Source organism: Vipera ursinii, assembly GCF_947247035.1.
Source record: "Vipera ursinii genome assembly, chromosome: 3".
NCBI classification, from domain to species: domain Eukaryota; kingdom Metazoa; phylum Chordata; class Lepidosauria; order Squamata; family Viperidae; genus Vipera; species Vipera ursinii.
The window spans coordinates 160,918,689-160,938,659 of NC_139516.1; the positions used below are offsets into that span (position 1 = coordinate 160,918,689).

Sequence of the window (19,971 nt, forward strand, 5' to 3'; positions counted from 1 at the left end):
GCGTCCCCTTCAAGAGGCGCCGCTGAGCGCTGGTGGAAGGGAACGCCAGCGGCGAGAGGGGGCGGGCTCGCCGTCCTCGCCCTTGTCAGCAGCGGGAGGTAGGTGATGAAGTTGCCGATTTCCAGCGGCTCTCCTCCAACCTTCCGGCTCTCGCCGCCATTATGTCCGTCATCGCCACGATAGAGCAGGAGTTTCAGGAGGTCGACGACGCCAACGATTGGCAGCCCCGCTACTTGGTGAGTGAAAGGGGGGAAAGGGAAAGTTTAGGAAGCCGGAGGCCGCTTCGAGCGGAAGATGGGAAAAGAGGAATCGCCGGGCCCCGACGGGCACGCTCAGCTCGGCGCAGAGCCTCGGGGAAAGGAGTGCGCATGTCTTGAATTTCGGGAGGGGGCCGCGAGGAGAAGCGAGAGGTCTTCAAACTTGGCCCTTTTACGACTGGTGGACTTCAACTCCCAGAATTCCTCAGCCAGGCGTGCCTGGCTGAGGAATTCTGGGAGTTGAAGTCCACCAGTCGTAAAAGGGCCAAGTTTGAAGACCCCTGCGAGAGACTCTTGAGGGCCGAAAGGGAAGCGGGCGAGGGGTTTCTTCAACTACGCGGCTTCCTCGGCCGGCTTAAGCGGCTGGCAAGGGCGGGGAAGTTTGGCAAAAGCCGGGGCTGAGCTGCTCCGGCTGATTTTATTCCCACGTGCTTGTCACGCTGTCTTGCTGGACTCCTTGGAGACCACCAGCTTCTTGGGCTCCCGAACTTAACCCGTGGAAAAAGAAGAGTTTAACGTGGAATGGGCCCGTCTAAGAAAAGGTTACTATTGCTTCCGAGGGGCAGCTGCGAGCGATCCTGGTGGGGGTGAGCTAGTCGGAAGGTTGAATTGTGTTTTGGTGCTCCGGGTTCAGAGCAAAGCCAGCTTAAGAGCAAAACTGCCTTGATCGCTTTCCCAGATGCTTTGGTCAACCTTTATCCTAGTTTATAGGAAGGGGGCCCTTGGTTAGGGTTAGCGTGGGAATGGGTTTGTTGAAAAACAGGAAACCTCTATCTCACTGTAAAGTTGCTTCTTACAACGTTGGGATGTTCAAAAACAGCGTCTGCGTTCCCTTGTAGATTTCAGTTAGTTCCTATTGAATGGACACAAAATACCAACTTTTCCCAAGCTTGTATGGCAGCCTTATCACCGAAGTTAGATATGAAAACAGGCATTACAGAGCCTTGGTGGAGCAGTGGGCTAATGATGATGATAACTTTATTGTCACTTTGAATGTACACCAATCGGCATACATCAAAATGAAATTTCGTTGCATACAGCTCTCAAAGGGTCACCACCTCCGATATATACTTCTTGTACTTTTTCCGATATATACTTCTTGTACTTCTTGTTCGTGGCCTCCTTAAGTAACGCCAGCTGCCTGCAATTAGTGCAGGTTCGCATCCCACCAGGCTCAAGGTTGACTCAGCCTTCCATCCTTCCAGAGGTAGGTAAAATGAGGACCCAGATTGTTGGGGGCAATAAGATGACTTTGTAATAATGCCGCTTGGGGGGGGGGGAAGCCCTAATAAGCAGGCATATACATAGAATGATGGCTATTGCTAAGCACATTGATTTGTGCTTTAAATTGTAAACTGCCCTGAGTCTTTGGAGAAGGGCGGGATATAAATGGGATTAAAAAAAAAGTCAGTGTTATGCCTATTTAACACTAATAAGAACAGGCTTTATGTCCTCACAAGAATAATTGATGCTAGAGTTAGTTCTTAGATTTAACAGTTAAACAGATTTAACAGCACACTAAAACTATTTTTTTTAAAAAAAGAAATTAAAAAACTTCCCTGTCTTTTTTTGCATAGGACTTCGGGGAAGAGGCTGTGCGCTGTGCAAGCATGACCCTAAATGTTAAGCATACAAATACTGAATCTTCATGTCTGAACAAGGTTAATGACAAGGATATCCCCCCAAAACTGAATAGGAATGAACTGGTGGAATAGCATTAAAAAAGAATATATTTACAATTGAGTAGCTGAGCTGCCTAAACATTTCCAAAGAGACATCTATATTGTATTTATGTCTAGATGTTTTTTGGCATCTTAAAGGGTACTCATTGTGGTTGCTCTTGCATAGGATAATTATCCATATTTTGTAAGTATTCATGTTCTAGTTGAATTATCACTTTCTAATATTGCTTACATTACACCCATAATTGGGGAAAAGTAATTAGCATTAAAGGTATGTTGATACTTTTAACAAGTAGAAAAGTTCTGTAGCAGTAGAATTGGCAGCATGTTATATATCGGTACTAGATACTCTGGATTATAGTTTACCTGTTCTTGACAGTTGGACATGCTAGCTGGAGGTTGTGAAGTTATAGCTCTAAATGACAACTGAGTATTACCTAATCCCTATTGAAAGATTGCAAATACAAATCAGAAAAGATTAATTGGTATCTTCTAGTCAGAACTGTGGTGGGTAATTTGTTTGATGGTAATATTAAAGTGAACCTCAGCAGAAATAATAGTACTAATGGTGACTAATCATAATTCAATCTGAGTTTTTGATATAAAATAGCAAAAGATTCTAGGAAATTCTGTTTCAGCTAACCATTAGGAGAATCAAGTGGATGTCATTTGAATTATTTAATGCCTTAATCAAGAGGTTTTTATTGACTTGGGTATACAGTAAACCTTTTATGCTCAAGGTTACTGGCACCTTTTTAATACAGTAAAAATATAGCTTACCCTGCTTTTAATAGAGTCCCTTGTGTAACTTTCTAGTTTCACAATTAATGTGATGAATTTTTATTGCTGAGTTTTGCTCCTCCCTGGGGCTTTACATCACCAGGTGCTGAACTACAAACTGATAGGAACTGAAACTTCAAACTGAAATTTGATTCAGTTTTAGAGAAAAATCTCTAATGCTAGTACTTGAAGCACACTATTTTTATGGGTTCTTTTTTTTTTAAGCTTTAGGTGTTGTCTGTTTTAACCAAAGGTCTGACAGCAGCTGAGTTGGTAAAAAATGTTCCTAAAATGGCTGAAGTTTCCAATTTGTGAAATACTACAATTGTGTAACCATAATAAAAATGTGACTGCCATGCATGCAATCCTGCCTATTTGTATACTCAACATAGTATGATCTTAAGTAACTTAGCAATCTTATTTGTAATTAGCTATTTTTCAGTGGTAAATAAAGTGCTTTTTAGTTGGGTTTCATGAAATCTTGTATTCGGAATTTTACTTAACTAGGTTATTGAATGTTAAGAAGTTTAGTTAAGCATGGTTTTGGAGTTGGAACTGTTTGGAATCTGATTGAAATTGTCAAACTCTATTGAGAATCAGTGTATTTACGTATGCTCCCCTATAATTAACTGTACCATGTTTTAGCCCATTCAGTTTTTAATGTAACATACTAGCATAAGCAAGCTGGATTCGTACAACACACTAAACTATGGGAGTTACTGAAATCAAGTATAGATAACTAAGAGTAATTTTCTGTCTTTAGTGATTAGCGGTATATGACCGTTTCATTTTTAGTTACTATTATGAATATTTATTCAATGATATAATTTTTATACTTCTCTGAATTCTTTTAAAGCCATATATATTAACAGTGAGTTGAATGCAGTTCTGCTTATTACGAAGGATGAGAAATAGGGTATTTCACTTGTAATTCCATCCTTACAATGAGTTTATAGTTGAGCATTGGGGGTGGGGACTATCTATAGCAAGAGAAGAGGTGATATAACAGGAAATGAGTATAGGATCTTCTGTGAATAGAAGAAGCTTTTCTATTAATAAAATGGACAGTGTGAAACCAAATCATTAGCTGAGCTTGTTTAAGCATGTCTTCATTTGGCTAGGTTTGTACAACAATTCAACCACAAAGTAATCATACTGGTTAAATTTGCTTCACATTCAATGTGGATGGATAAAATATATGTAATGTTATAAATACTAATTTTACACCTAGTATAGTTTTTCTTCTAATGCCCACTTTGGATAAACTTAAATTCTAGTTTGAACCAATTTGATTAAGGCATCAGCCTAGAAACTGGGAGAGTATGAGTTCTAGTCCCACTTTAAGCACAAAGCCAGCAGGGTGACCTTGGTCTAGTAGTTGCTGTCTCTCAGCCATAAGAATGTGGCAATAACAAATCACTTAAGAAAAATCTTGCCAAAAAAAACTGTAGGGATTTGCCCAGGCAGTTGCCAAGAATTGGACTTGAAAAAACAGAACTTGAATCTATAGAAGGAAAATAACATTTGTTTTTCCCATACAGAATTATAACTATACTAAATACTGTTATATATCTACATATGGATGGTTGATGCATTGACATTGATAATTATGACAAAATATATATTTGCCCCAAATTTACTCAGTTAAAATATGATTGATTAGATTTGGATGAGTGTGCTGTGGCAACCTCTCAATGTGCTTAATCTATGGATCTATGTAAAACTAATGAGTTAGTTAACAGTCATTGTGGATCTATGTAAAACTAATGAGTTAGTTAACAAAGTCATTGTTCTACTGATAAGAGGACCCTGTGATATACAGGAATAGTCAGTGTATGAGGTCAGGTTTTGTTTCTATGAATGTAGTGTTACTTTAACTTTATCCATGTCTTTTAACTACTGCCAGAATCAGGTGAATGGGATAGAATTTTTAAAAAAATAGATCAAAAGACTGAATTTCTGTGTGGTATAAAAAGAAGTGGGTATGATCTCATAAATCCAAGGCTTTTTTCTTATTCTATAATGAGCAATTTAATGTCTTTTTGTTCTTAAGGATTTTCCTATTTCATAATTACATATTTCAGTTATTAGTAAGTTGAGCATAACTTTTTTATCTGCCTTTTGTGGTAGCTTAACAGAAATGTTAAGTACTGTGGTATTCTGATCTTTTTTTCATTTTTAATAACTTGTTTGAAATTTATTTTCATTTCTAAGGTAGAAATGTGTCTTCTATAAATGATTGTATTGGTGAGGTTTTCGATATAATATCATAAATCAATAGAAATAGTTCAGCAACTGTAGTCCCAACGTGTGGAGTTAGAATGCTGGTGCTGAAATAAACCGATATTGTGCAAACTTATGTCAAACAGCCATGCATGCAGAAAAGTATAAAAGCTTCCGAGCTAGGGAAGCTTTAAAGTTCATGAATGCCATACATGATAAGTTCTCTCTTGTGCTTGAGTTTTCAATCTATGAAAAATGAAAGATTAAATAATTTCATCAAATAGTGTCTTTTAAAGAATGACCGATTTGTTTAATACCTTTTTATTTTCACAAAATCTTACATTTTCAGACAAGATTTGTTAACTATTGCTATTTTTTCAAGGATATCCGACATCAATCCAGTGATTATCCTCATAAAGTGGCAAAGTCTGCAGAAAACCGAAATCGGAACAGATACAGAGATGTTAGCCCATGTAAGTAAGATTTCATTTACTGTAATTCATGTGTGTCCAACCTGGAATTCACAGGCTGCGTGTGGCCCTGGACAGCTTGGAATGCGGCCCCACTAAATAATATAATATAAAATAAAATAAAGGAAGTTAGTTATATATATACATTAACTGTATTATATATTTCATATGTAGCCCAAGACAACTTCTCTTCACTCAATGCAGCCCAAGCAAGCCAAAAGGTTGGACAACCATGCTATAATTTGTCTTAATATATGGCAAAGAGACACTATTTATAATCTGTTACATTTTTATTAATATTTCAGTGAAGCCTTGCACATTGAATAGACATTGGTCTGGTATTACAAATTTAAATAGCATAAATATATGATGTGTTACATGAATTATTGAAATTAGGTATGTGCTGCTAAAGGCTTGAATATTTTTCCTTAAAAGTTTTGTTTCATTTTATCTCTCTGCAGCTCAAATTAGTGTGACTGAACATAAGATTTCTAAGCAGTATTGTTTCCTGAAGCTGATCAGACTCAACAAAGAGGCTGCTGCCTTCTGTGATCATATAATGAAATCTAAGATAATTTTAAATTAATTTTTCAAATCCAAAATTATTCCCCCAGATATTTGAGTGGTTTTACCATTTTTTATTGTATCTGCTTGTTTTGTATGCAACTAACACTACCAGAACTTGCCTTTATAGTAAAGGTAAAGGTTCCCCCGCACATGTGTGCTAGTCGTTTCCAACTCTAGCGGCCGGTGCTCATCTCCGTTTCAAAGCCGAAGAGCCAGCGCTTGTCCAAGGACGTTTCCGTGGTCATGTGGCCGGCATGACTGGACGCCAAAGGCGCACGGAACGCTGTTACCTTCCCACCGTAGTGGTCCCTATTTTTCTACTTGCATTTTTACGTGCTTTCGAACTGCTAGGTTGGCAGAAGCTGGGATGAATAACAGGCGCTCACTCTGTTACGCGGCACTCGGGATTCGACCCGCCAAACTGCCAACCTTCTGATCAACAGGCTCAGCATCCTAACCCACTGAGCCACCGCGTCCCTTGTGTGCCTTTAGATTAGAGTGTTGTAATAAGAGGGGGATACGTTCTCTGCCCCCTTTGCTTCTTAGCATCTTCTTTAAAATGAACAATCAGAACTATGTTGTGATAAGTATGATTGATACTATTCGAAGCGTTTTGTATTTGTGAGTGTAGTGATGTTTGAGTAGAGTTAAAAGTAACTAATTTTAAAGGATTGAACAAGCTTGGAAAGTGCAAGTCTTTTCCAATATTTTACTTGGGCTTTATGACTCTCATTTTGATGCATTTTCAATTTCTTTTGGAATTACCGTTCTATTTTTTAAAACAGTTGGTCACTCTTAGTGGTATGGAGGTATTAGAAGAGGTAGATACAAATGTTTACATAGAATCAAAGGACAGGAGTTATTTGGACTCCTGAGTCCAACTTCTTGTTCTGTGCAATCCCCAACAGGTAATTGTTAGTCTCTATTTAAACATATTCAGCAGGAGGTCAAGTCTCCTGGTAATTGGTTTCCCTTGTGAACTGCTCTTACGTCTGTTTCAGTCCATTTCCCTTAACACATTAAGATAATTTTGAATTCTGTTCTTAAATTTACCTGCATTTTTTATCTGCAAATTTAAGGAATATTTACCCACGAAATTTTGAACGATACAGGATTCAGGATTTACCTCTAACCACTTATTATCTCTCTCCACTTTGAAGAAGAAACTATTGATGGACACTCTTGGGAGATGACTTTTGATTTAGCAGTATATTTTCTTGCCATGCTATGCAGCCCACACATGACAGGCTTGCTTTTTAGATTTGCTTTGGAATATAAGTAGTCCTTGACTTACAACAGTTCGTTTAGTGACTGTTCGAAGTTACAACAGCACTGAAAAAAGTGATTTATTACCATTTTTCACAGTTACGATTGCAACATTGCCATTATCATCTGGTCAAAATTCAAATGCTTAGCAACTGGTTCATATTTATGACCATTGCTCTGTCTCAAGATGATGTGATCCCCTTTTACGACCTTCTGACAAGCAAAATCAATGGGGAAGCCAGTTTCACTTAACAACCGGCTTACTAACTTATCAACTGCAGCGATTCACTTAACAACAGAAATGTTGGGCTCAATTGTGGTTGTAAGTTGAGGACTACCTGTACCTCCATTGAATTCTTTGCTGGAATCGAGATATTCTATCTACAGCATAGATATTCTATCTACATTGAGGGAACACTTGCTGCCGGCATCAAACGCCCTTCGCCCAGTGCGCTCCCACAGGGAGGGTCTGCTCAGGGTTCCGCCGGTGAGAGATTGCCGGCGGGTGACACCCAGGGATAGGGCCTTCTCAGTGGGAGCGCCTGCCCTCTGGAACCAGCTGCCGGTGGAGCTGAGGACTGCCCCCGACCTCCGATCATTCCGCCGGGGCCTGAAGACCTGGCTTTTTCAGCTCTCGGGCCCAGACTGAGGAAGAATTTTTAATTTGGGGTTTTTTAACTGACTACAGGGTTAATTTAATACTTTTTAATTTGTTCTTAATTTTTGTATTTTGGATTTTTAATTCCCTGTAAACCGCCCTGAGTCCTCAGGGAATAGGGCGGTATATAAATATAACTAAATAAATAAATAAATAAATTTCCACAATCTACTAAGCTAATCAAAAAGTGAAATAAAATTAGTCTCAAATATTCATCCATGGTGACTTCTGGTAATTAATGCATTGCTGTCTAGCTGCTTATGGGTTTATTTTATTTATTTATTTATTTTATTACATTTATATACCGCCCTTTCCCGGAGGACTCAGGGCGGTTTACAGGGTAATTAAAAACCCAAACCAAAATACAAAAGTTAAAAAACCAAGTTTAAAAAAAATTAAATTTGTCCCTGTATAAGTAAAACCCCAATTAAAATAAATTAATCCTCAGCCTGGGTTGATCCCATTATAAAATGCTCTAAAATCTTTCCTGCTATCAGTATCAGACTGACTGATCTGTAGTTCCCCAGACCCACTTACTTCCCATTTTGAAGACAAAGACAGCATTCTTGATACAATCTCTGCAATTTGAAGCTACTTGTATTTTTTTATTATTTTTTTATTATTTTTTTGGTGATCTTACCATTTTTCTGTCCCATGCTTTTCTATCCCTTTTTGGATTCACACTAAAAATACTGTGGATATTTTCTGTTACATTATTTAGTTTCTAAATGAGGATTGTAGGTGATACCAATCTGAGGTTATCCCACTGAAACAAAGGATTGGATCTATTCTATTTGAGGTAAACTTCTGAAAACATAATTCTTTCTATATTTGATTATTTAAAAACTAGATTAAGTCTCCCCCCCCAAAAAAAAACAACTTAGCAAAGATATGGATCAAGCAATAGTCAAATCAATACAGCAGGTTTCCCATAATCGCCTGGCTGAAGTGTTAGTCATTGGTCAGAACATATTAAGGAGTTCCTGAATCAGTTTTTTTTTCTTTTGTTCAACAAAGGGGTCCCAAGCTTTATCAGGAATACAACTTCTGAAAAAGATTGGTTTTCTGTATTTGAGAAAAACAAAAAAGTTCTTGAATGTTTTGAGTTACAGGAACTGTTGGAAAAAAAATACTCTGTTTTAAGGGCCCTTTCTCTTTCACTGGATAGTTGCGTTAGTATCTCTTTCTTCATTATCTGTATGGGGTTTTGTGTATGTAGAACTGCAGATTGACAAGGTAGAGGAATTTTGTTCATTGACATTGACAGAGCACAACATGGGAATGAAGCAATTCTGTGTTATATGAAATCAAACAGGAACTTCTTGGTGACTCAGTGGTTAAAACTATACTTGCTGACATCATATTTCCGAGAACATTAGTACCAGTATCTGTGATTTACTATAACAAGGTCTTAACTTTTTCCTGTTGGCAAATGTTATCTAGTATTTACAAAAGCTTTGGTTTCTGTTCAGTAGAAGCATTTGAGTTCCAATAAATTGAGATGCTAAACAAGAAACTTAGTCATTCAGGTCAAAACAGTTGAAGGAAACACCATTTAAAGTTTGAATATTATTTTAATGTATTCTGAAGATATCGTATCCTCACTGGAATAGATTATCTTTATTGATTTCACTAACTAGACATAACATGTTTTCAATATTTCTATGGATATAGTTTTAACATAGGGCTAAAGCTTCTGTTTATGTCTACTGTCTGCAGTGAAGGAAAAGGGCAGTGTCTTTGAAACACTTGATAAAGTAGCTATCTAAAACACTCAAAAGTGACCTTTTAAAGCATATTTCTGTATTGTGAAGTATAAATGCTGATACATAAAACTATATAAAATTGATTAATAACCAAACCAGTGATAGGAAGGCCAGGGTTATGTTCTTGGTTCTTTATTTTGAACTATATATCATATTTATTTATTTTATATTTATACATACTCTTAATTCTTTTAATTTGTAATAGTGTCATTTCATGGGTACTAAGCTAGAAATCGAAGTGAAATGATTTTACACTCTTAAAAGAACTATGCACAGCCTGAGCATAACATTTAATATATCTTGATTCATTTTGAACATGTTATGAGCTAAGTCATAGTATATTTTAAGGCAGACCTTGTCTCTGCCACAGATTAAGAAACAAAGAAAAAATTAATTTTATACAGTAATTAATCTGGACTTGCAAATAATTATTTGGAACTTGGACCTAATTTTTCAGTTGCTGGAATTTGCTTTTTTATGTCAGTAGAATGGTAAAGCTACCATCCTGAATTGATTTAAAAAAAACTTTGTATAGGTAGATAAAAATGTTTATCAACATGGTATTTTCTTCTGACATTTTTGAGAAGCATACATCTTGAGATGATTAATTAACAAGAAAGAAATGAGATTATGCTATTGCAGGGGTCGGCAACCTAAAAAAGAAAAAGAGCCACTGGGAACCGGTTCCATCACAAATTAAAAAAAGAGGGAGCCGCGTGCGTGTGTCCATGCACGCGCATGCGCAAAAAGGGGCGCCACTCTTTGAGGAAGCTGGCGCGGCCCGTCTCAGCTTCCTCAAAAAGAGAGGCGCCCCTGCCCATTCCGAGAGGTGCGCGCGCACCTCTCCGAACGACCGGAGTTGCGCGCGCACCTCCCCAAACCTTTGGGGAGGTGCGCGCGTACCTCCGTGCGAAGGGGCAGCGGCGCCGCTCTTTGAGGAAGCTGCAGCAGCTTCCTCAAAGAGCGGTGCCGCTGCCCCTTCGCACGGAGGTACGCGCGCACCTCCCCAAAGGTTTGGGGAGGTGCGCGCGCAACTCCGGTCGTTCGGAGAGGTGCGCGCGCACCTCTCGGAATGGGCAGGGGCGCCGCTCTTTGAGGAAGCTGCCGCGGCCCGTCTGCTAAGCTGCCGCTTTCGGCAGCTTCACAGACGGGCCGCGGCAGCTTCCTCAAAGAGCGGCACCGCTGCCCCTTCGCGCGGAGGTACGCGCGCACCTCCCCAAAGGTTTGGGGAGGTGCGCGCGCAACTCCAGTCGTTCGGAGAGGTGCGCGCGCACCTCTCGGAATGGGCAGGGGCGCCGCTCTTTGAGGAAGCTGCCGCGGCCCGTCTGCTAAGCTGCCGCTTTCGGCAGCTTCACAGACGGGCCGCGGCAGCTTCCTGAAAGAGCGGCACCGCTGCCCATTCGCGCGGAGGTACGCGCGCACCTCTCCAAAGGTTTGGGGAGGTGCGCGCGCACCTCCGCCCATTCGGGGAGGTGCGCGTGCACCTCTCCAAATGGGCGGTGCCACTCTCCATTTGGAGAGGTGCGCGCGCACCACTGCCCGTTGGAAGAGGTGCGTGCGCACCGGGCGGCTGGGAGCCGCAAGGTTGCCGACCTGTGTGCTATTGCATTAAATGTGATTTGTGAGCTTAAAAATTCCTGTTTTAGAATGTACATATGCTAAAACCACAGGGCAGCTTTATGCAAATCAAAATCTCTTTAAATGTAATGAGTGTTACAAAGCTGGACAACTTAAATATAATTGCTAAAAATAATCAAATTATGAGTTGAAATATTTCCTTGAAGGGAAATATAAATGCTGATGGATTTAATAAATAAATAATAAATAATAATAATAAGTTGGAAGGGACCTTGGAGGTCATCTAGTCCAACCCCCTGCTCAGGCAGGAAACCCTATACCATTTCAGACAAGTGGCTGGCCAGTCTCTTCTTAAAAACCTCCAGTGTTGGAGCATTCACCACTTCTGGAGGCAGGTTGTTCCACTAGTAAATTGTTCTAACTGTCAGGAAGTTTCTCCTTAGTTTTAAATTTTACCAAGTGGAATAACATTGAAAAAAATGAAATTCAGATTTTCATTCAGTTCACTGAATTCATTTTGTAATTATGTCTTAGCCTATCATAATGGGTAGGTTGAAAAAAATATGCAGGCAGTATTCTCATGAACAACTTAACAATAGTACAGTCAGATTTTCTGGATATATGTGAAACTAGGTTCACAGTAGTCAAACAATGGGCTAAAATATGGCTAGCTAACCAAGGTTATATATAGCATGTTGAGTCCACACAATAACTATATATCAGGAAGAAAATATTTTCTCCAGCATGATGAATGGAGAATCCACAGATGGGTTAACCTTGCCTTGCTGCCCTTGGAGACCAAGTCAATCAAATCACTTAAAATTTTACTTGTTTCTGAGAATCACAACAGAAGCCTTATGCTGTTTCTTCATTTGGAGATTACTATAGAGTTTCTGTGTTATCTTACTTTGTCTCTTTAAAATTGCTTTCATTTCTGTCCAGAAATATTGTGAAAGGGAGATAACATTTAACGGTACAATCATTTCAATTTGCATATTAGAATATTTAATTTTATTAAATGTATACTGCAAGTTATTGTGTAAGGGTTATAAAATAAATTGGGATCCATGCTATGGTATTATGCTCAAGGAAGTGTTGTATTTTTTTCTTTCCAGACAAACCTGAAAGAGAATAAATTATTCACTATATATTGTTCTGATGGAAGCATTTTGTTGACCAGGTGGTTATTCTCAAAGTACGGTTTCTTGACTAATAACATTGCTAATAACATGAAACTTAATGTTTTTCTTATTATATTTTTTCTAGATGATCACAGTCGTGTAATACTACAGAATACTGACAATGACTATATCAATGCCAGCTTGGTGGTTAATGAAGAAGCTCAAAGAAGTTATATATTAACACAGGTAATTATTAGATTTTAAGTAATACAAAATTTGATTATATTATGTTAGATGTTCTCTTCTAATAGTCAGGGTCTAATGTTGATTCCTTTGACTTCTCTATTTTTCTGGTTTACTTTGCTGTTTCTTAATTAACTCTTTTCTGTTGGTGCCTACTTGGTGAGTCCATGAACTTTTCCCGGCAACACTGCCTCCTTCCTAAGGTTGAGAGAGAATTACTGGCCAAGGCAGGACTAGAAATCACAATCACCTGGTATCCAGTCTGAAGCTATTAATGACTATAACAAACTTTCTCTCAACTTTAATCTGGATTTCCCCAATTTAAGTATAGTAGTAATGTTTTTTAAGTTAATATAATTTAGGATTTTTTTCTCATATTAGTGCAGCTTTGGAATTAAGAGAATGGAAACAAGAATATAATAACTTGATCTGTTCTTTATAAACTATGGTGGATGAAAGGTGAAATAGTTCTCTGAAGTAAAATCAAATTTATGAAGAAATGAAGCTTTCTGAGATGGCTTAAATAATGTTCAATATAATACAGAGAGGCTGATAACTAAAAGTTACTAAATCTAGATCAATTAATTTTCCTAAGAGGCCACATGAGAAACTAGTGCTATTGTGGAAGACCTAGCAATAGGGCTGTCAAGGTGCACAGGCACACGTGCATACACATATATAATTTTTTTTAAAAAAAGTCGCCTTCAAAATAAAAGCAATGCAGTTGTATTGCATGCATGGCATACATTTAATTATATTTAATTTCTAAGTTCTGATTGACCTCACAAAGGTTGGAAAAGGACAGCCAAAGGATCGGATATGGCCTAAGTCTGGTAGATATTTTAAAGTTCTTAAATAACAAAAATCTGAAATTGCTAGTTTATGAAAATATGTAACATATCAATTGTTACACTAGATAAGTAGGTCATTGAAAAAGAGGGGAGAGGGGAACCCAGATAAATCCAGGAAATAACAAGTTGGTTGGTTGAATATTTGTTGCAGATAGAAAAGTAAAAGGTATTATTAAAAAATAAAATGAATATGCAAATGTTCCATCTAAAATTCAAGTGCAATTCTCAGCAGCTAAACTAGAATGAACAAATCTGAGATATGTTGAGAGTTGTAATTCAAATGTATTTGTTTATAATTTATTTGGATCCAAATTTAACTTACCAGTTTCAGAATTATTCCCTGCTAATAGAAATACCGGTAGGTAGAACAATATTTTTGCTAGTTCTTCTGAATTTGCTAACACCTTTGATAATCATTGCCTACTTTTTTTATGGCAGTAGCACTTTAATCCAATCCACTATCAAAACCTGATAGTCTAAAAATAAAAGCATTCTATACATTTATAAATATATTAATCTTACTGTCAGTATATAGTATGCAGTTTTGGCCAATGTTGTACATTTCTTGTGCTTAACAGAAGTCAGAACTGTGCAAGAGTGTTAACTTTCACTGAAGAGAGAGAAGTGCCCAGGGATTTTTTCTGCTTAGAATCATCACGCATAGGTCACATTTCAATGTGTACTGTGCAGAATTACTTCTGCAAATGATCAATATATTAAGAACTGGAGAGCCAATTTGGTCCAGTTGTTTTAAGGCACCAGACTAGAAAGCAGAAGACTATGAGTTCAAGTTCCACCTTAGCCATGAAAGCCAGCCGGCTAGTCACACTCTCTCAGCCCGACCTACTTCACAGGATTGTTGTAAGGAAAGTAGGAGGGAGAAGGTATGTTGCACGTGTTCACCACCTAAAAATAGGAAAAGTGGGAAATGAAGTTTTTTCCGTAATTGGACTTTTTCAGGAAAGGTTTAGTTCTAAGTTTATGTGGTGTTTCTGTCTCTTGTATAGGGTCCACTTCCTAACACATGTTGCCATTTCTGGCTAATGATATGGCAACAGAAGACCAAAGCAATTATCATGCTTAATAGAATTGTTGAGAAAAATTCGGTAAGTTGTCCTTTTTTATTTTAGTTAAAATTAGTTAATTGTATTTGACAGGGTTCCCAATCCTTTGTAACTGATGTATAAAAAAGGGAATAAGAATTTAATATACCAGTGGTATACATTCTGCTGGTAGACAGACATAACCATATACAGCTTTGAAATCTGACTGCAGCTTAATCCAGTTATATTAGAAGAAAATAAATCCAAGTAAATATAGTATGCTATTTATTTAAAAGTTTTATATGGCTGCCAATCGAGAATTCTGGACTTACAATTTTTAATTGAAATGCAGGACTTTATTTTGATATCTAGAATGTAGTAGAGATTGGAAGATTATTTTTGTGAATAAGCCTGGATGATGCTAAATTTGTTTTCAATATACAAAATAAGTTATTAAAACTGTAAATGAATGTATGCATGTCAAATATGTATCACAAATTGCAGTATTCTTATTTTACAATGTAGGTGAAGTGTGCGCAGTACTGGCCAACAAAACAAGAGGAACCCATGATATTCAGAGAAACAGGATTTTGTGTGAGGCTAAAATCTGAAGATGTCAAATCATATTATACAGTACGACAACTCCAGCTAGAATGTATTGATGTAAGTTAGCATTAAAATTGTGCTTACCACACCAAAATAGTTTCATAATATTATGTTACCACTAATTTAATTTTATGTTGACAAATTTCAGTTCAGTAGAATGTTTTAAAATCATTCATAATTGCATAGCTTCTCAATAGCAGTTGGAGTGTGAACACTGCTTATGTCAGGTGTAAAAGACCAGGTCCACATGTGAATGTTCAATTTAGCTGTTGTATTGCTTAAAAGCCTATGCACAAGAACCTTCTCAAATAATGGTCAGCACCAGGTTACAGTTAGTTAAGGGGCAATGGTAGTCAAGGGGGAGTTGGCCTGAGTTTATTTGTAATTACATAGTGATTTTAGGCTGATCCTTCTTTTAGCAGTCCCCCTGGCTCTGCCAGTCCTTCTCCTACATCTTGGATCACAGAGAAATGGCTGATAAAAAGCAGGTAGAGAAAGGATTAGATGCTAGTGGCGTTCTTTCAGTGTTTATTATTCAGATGCTTCATTTAAATAACCAGATCTTTTATGAGGCTGCTGGGAGGAAGTCTCATACCATAACGTCTAGAACAGTGATGGCGAACCTTTTAGAAATGGAGTGCCCCAAAACTTGTCCCACCCTGCCCCACCCCACCCCCATCTGCCCCCCATCCTGCCCGCCCGCAGGGCCACTTACCACCTCCATGGCCCGCTGCAGCAGATTACCCAGGCGGCCCAGCAGCACCATGGCGGCCATGCCTTCCACCTGCGCTCTGCAGCATCATCTGCGCATGATGGGGTGCAAGGGCATAGTCTTGTCCCCACTGCCTGGCTGCCATGCCCTTGGCTGCGCTGCTCTGCACGGGCCGCCTTCGGGAGCGACTCTCCGGGGGGGGGACTGCAGGTGAGGAGGGGACCGTGGGGGGAGGTGGGGCTGGGGCAATGGCACACGTGCCCACATAGAGGGCTCTGAGTGCCTCCTCTGGCACGTGTGCCATAGGTTTGCTACCACTGGTCTAAAATATGGTAAAAGGGAATCAGTTTTCTGAAGTATCTAGAAAAGAGATCATACTGAAAATACATAATTGAATCTTCCTTTTACTAAATAAGTTCATTTTTTGTGTTGCCTTGTAATTGAATATTAAACAATTGGATCAATCAATTTTTTTCCAGTTGTCTTGGTTTTTTAAATTATTTTTTCAGAAGGCTTTTCAAGGTGAGGAAACTTCACACAATTTTACTTTCTAGGCCAGCTAGACTTTTTCATGAAATTATTTCTTTCCCCCCACCATATTTGAACTAATACGTGTTCTTTTAGTTGACTACATTAGCATATTAAGTGTGTCCTGCTAAATTGCTCTTTTTTTCTTTAGACTGGTGAATCCAGGGTAATACTACATTTTCACTATACTACATGGCCAGATTTTGGAGTTCCTGAATCCCCAGCTTCATTCCTCAACTTCTTGTTTAAAGTCAGAGAATCTGGATCTCTGAGTTCTGAACATGGACCTGCAGTCATTCATTGTAGTGCTGGAATTGGACGCTCTGGTACATTTTCATTGGTAGACACTTGTCTTATTGTGGTAGGTTTACATCTGAAAACTCACAGATTTTTCTGAGATAATGTGAAAAAAAATAATACCATTTGTCTATGAATTGTGGCAAGAATGAACTAGCTCAGACTCCTTGCCCAAAAAGCAAAAGATTTGCCAGATCAGGACCACAAATTAGTCTATTCTAGTGTGGCATAATATTTGAAAAAGGAAATGGAATTAAGTTATGTTTTCATCTTGAGGTGTGACCTAAATTGAGATTGCTCTAACCATTTCCATGTTGAGATACGGCTGGACAGTTTCACAAGTGATGTCTTTCCTGAAAATGAAGAAACAGAAGATCTCTAAAACTAGCTTGCTTACCACTATAACAAACTAGAGGTTGCAGAAATAAAAGTCATATTTCTGCAGGAAAGTAAAAAAAAAGGTATAGTAGTCTTGGTTTTATCTTATAAGTCCCTATCATCTTGAAAATTACACTGTAAGTACACATTATTCTCTTCACTGATTTGAAAATAGTGTTTTATAGCAGAAGTCTTATAGCTGTATATTTATAAAACACTCTCCTCAGCTTCAAGAAAGCAAGGTGGTATTTGCATTTTCACTATCATAATGAAGAGGCAGTTTGATGTAGTAATTAAAGTATTGGTTTTGAAATCAGGAGACTCAGAGGGTCTAGTCCTCTCTCATAGTCTAGGTGACTTTGAGCCAGTCCTAGTCTGCCTTCGACAAAGCCTTGAAGACCCACTTCCTTTCATGGGCATTGAACTGGAATGCTAGATGTATGCACCACTGAAGTCAAGTATTTTGTACATTGTGATCTCTTCCCTTGAATCGCCATTTCATTCTTTAATTGTTGTGTTTAACTAGTGCTACCTACCCAGATACTGTACAAATAGGCAGCCACATAAATTAAAATTATTAATTTAAAAATCTCATGTATCTTGAGACAGGTTAAAACTGAAATCAAATGAAAATTGAAGAGATCTAGTCTGTTAATTTGCCACCAAAACTTTGTGTTGGTTTTTTTCCATTTCCAGATGGAAAAAAGAAACGACCCATTTCATGTAGATATCAAGCAAATATTATTAAATATGAGAAAATATCGGATGGGACTGATTCAGACTCCTGATCAACTGAGATTTTCATATATGGCTGTAATAGAAGGAGCAAAGTATATAATGGGGGACTCCACTATGCAGGTAAATACACTGTCTGCTTTTTAAGTCACACTGGATGGGTCATAGTAAATTTCACCAAATTTCACCTTAATAAACATTTGTTCGGTTACGGTTCAAAATTACAATGGGACCAATAGTTACTGACAGTTCTCAAAGTTACAGCCAGCACAACACAGTGGCAAACAAAATCCTGATGCCTGGTAGTTCAGCCACTATCACAACTGCAGTGTGTGCTTTGACTCCCGTGCCTATCTCCTCCTCATCTCTGTCCATTTGACTGCCCTACATTTCACCAATCTCAGTTGACCTTAACTATCTTTCTACTACTAATGAAAACACCAAAATTACTAGAACTTTCACCACTAAGTGGTGCAGTCATGTAATGTTTCCCCTAACAACCACTCACTCAGTAAGAGAAATCAGGTCCCAGTTAAAGTAGTTAAGCAAGGACAACCTGTATACTGTTCTTTTAAGATTCAGCTAGTGAAGACATTTTTTCCCCCTATTCAGTATCGCTGGAAGGAACTCTCAAAAGAAGAGCAAGCACCAAGTTCTGAATGTTCGCCTCCTCACCCAACTAAGCCTACTGCAGAAAAATGCAATGGAAATAGCATGGTTTTAGAAGAACAGGAGCCAGGAGATGTTGATCTGATCTCTCCCATACAAAATGATTCAGAAACAAATGATGACAAGTAAGTAATGGCTTTATAATAACATTAAAACTGACTGGTGGACAAAAACCAATTTTATTTAATGTTTCAGATGACAAGACTTTGTCGTTTTTTACATATGCAAAGTAATTAAATTGATAAAATAATTCATCCTGGAATTTTGTAGATTTTTTTTTAGCTGTATTACAGAGTGGTAGTATTTTTCCTTCTCAGGCCCCTGGGATACCTGACAGCTAATAATTCTGTATTTCATAGTCCCAACAATTTTGAAACAATTACATTTTCTTATTTTCATGAGTAGCACCGAGCATTGAAAAGCGGTATGGAAATGCCCTTTGTATGAGAATCTATTTGCCACTGAAGGAAACAAAAGTTCCCTGCCAGTAGAAATTCTGCTGTGGATAATTTATCTTGAGACATCTGAACGTACTTACAGGATATGGAACAGGATGTGAGAGAATAATACACATCCACTGACAAGTTCTGTTAGCAGAAGAAATTTTTATTCATTTTTGTTTTGGTTTTTAAACATGATCTTATAAATACTAGAGATGTCATCTCAAAAAACATTGCTGAGTTGAGGGTTAGTGGTATCATACATTGATGGATTAACATTAATTACAGGTAGTTCTTGACCCACAACCATAATGCAGCTTGCAAAATTTTTTTGCTAGTCTGCCTCCTTCATAGACCCTGCTGGATGGGTGATCTCCCAGGGCCTTCCCCACCCAGGAAGCACTCCATACTCACTTAATGACCTGCGTATTTAACAATGGCACCAAAGAGAGCAGGGGTGGGTGGGTTGTTAAGCCAAAGATATCTCAATAGTTATCACCTGTGTCCATAATGGAGCTTGCCAGCAGTAATAATAGTAATGGAAATAATAGTAATAATAATAATAATAATATAATAATAATAATAATAATAATAATAATAATAATAATAATAATAATAATAGAATTGGAAGACAGCAACAGACAGTTAGTGCTGCCTATGCAAAGAAGCTGAAGAAACAGTGGATCACCTGGTAAGCTGCTGCAAGAAGATTGCACAGACTGACTACAAGCAGCGGCATGACAAAGAAGCAACAATGGTGCATTGGAAGATCTGCAAGAAATATCATTTGCCTGTAAGAAAGAACTGGTGGGATCATAAAATAAAGAAAGTCATAGAAAATGATAAAGTTAAACTGCTCAGAATTCAAACAGACAAGCACCTGCAACATAACACCCCAGACGTAACAATTGTCAATAAGAAAGAAAAAAGTCTGGACAGTGGACGTGGCAGTGCCTGGAGACAGCAGAATAGACGAGAAAGAACTGGAGAAGATAACAAAATACAAAGACATAGAAAGACTGTGGCAAAGGCAAGCAAGGGTAGTACCAATAGTAATAGGCGCCTTGGGTGCAATCCCAAAACAACTGGAGCATCACTTAA

At 38.2% G+C, this 19,971-nt stretch overlaps 1 protein-coding gene across 3 annotated transcripts in view; it reads left to right on the forward strand.

Moving 5' to 3' along the window:
* PTPN2 (protein tyrosine phosphatase non-receptor type 2) overlaps positions 1–19,971 on the forward strand; it is a 25,455-nt gene continuing 5,484 nt past the window's right edge. The window contains exons 1-8 of one of the 3 annotated variants that reach the window (XM_083360735.1): positions 1–236; positions 5,325–5,415; positions 12,514–12,614; positions 14,470–14,568; positions 15,031–15,168; positions 16,503–16,712; positions 17,723–17,884; positions 18,374–18,555. In XM_083360735.1, coding sequence (XP_083216861.1) covers positions 162–236; positions 5,325–5,415; positions 12,514–12,614; positions 14,470–14,568; positions 15,031–15,168; positions 16,503–16,712; positions 17,723–17,884; positions 18,374–18,555 — 1,058 coding nt within the window. In that variant the 5' untranslated portion in view covers positions 1–161. The remainder of the gene's footprint in view (positions 237–5,324; positions 5,416–12,513; positions 12,615–14,469; positions 14,569–15,030; positions 15,169–16,502; positions 16,713–17,722; positions 17,885–18,373; positions 18,556–19,971) is intronic. The other 2 variants (XM_083360733.1, XM_083360734.1) reach the window with 2 other exon arrangements.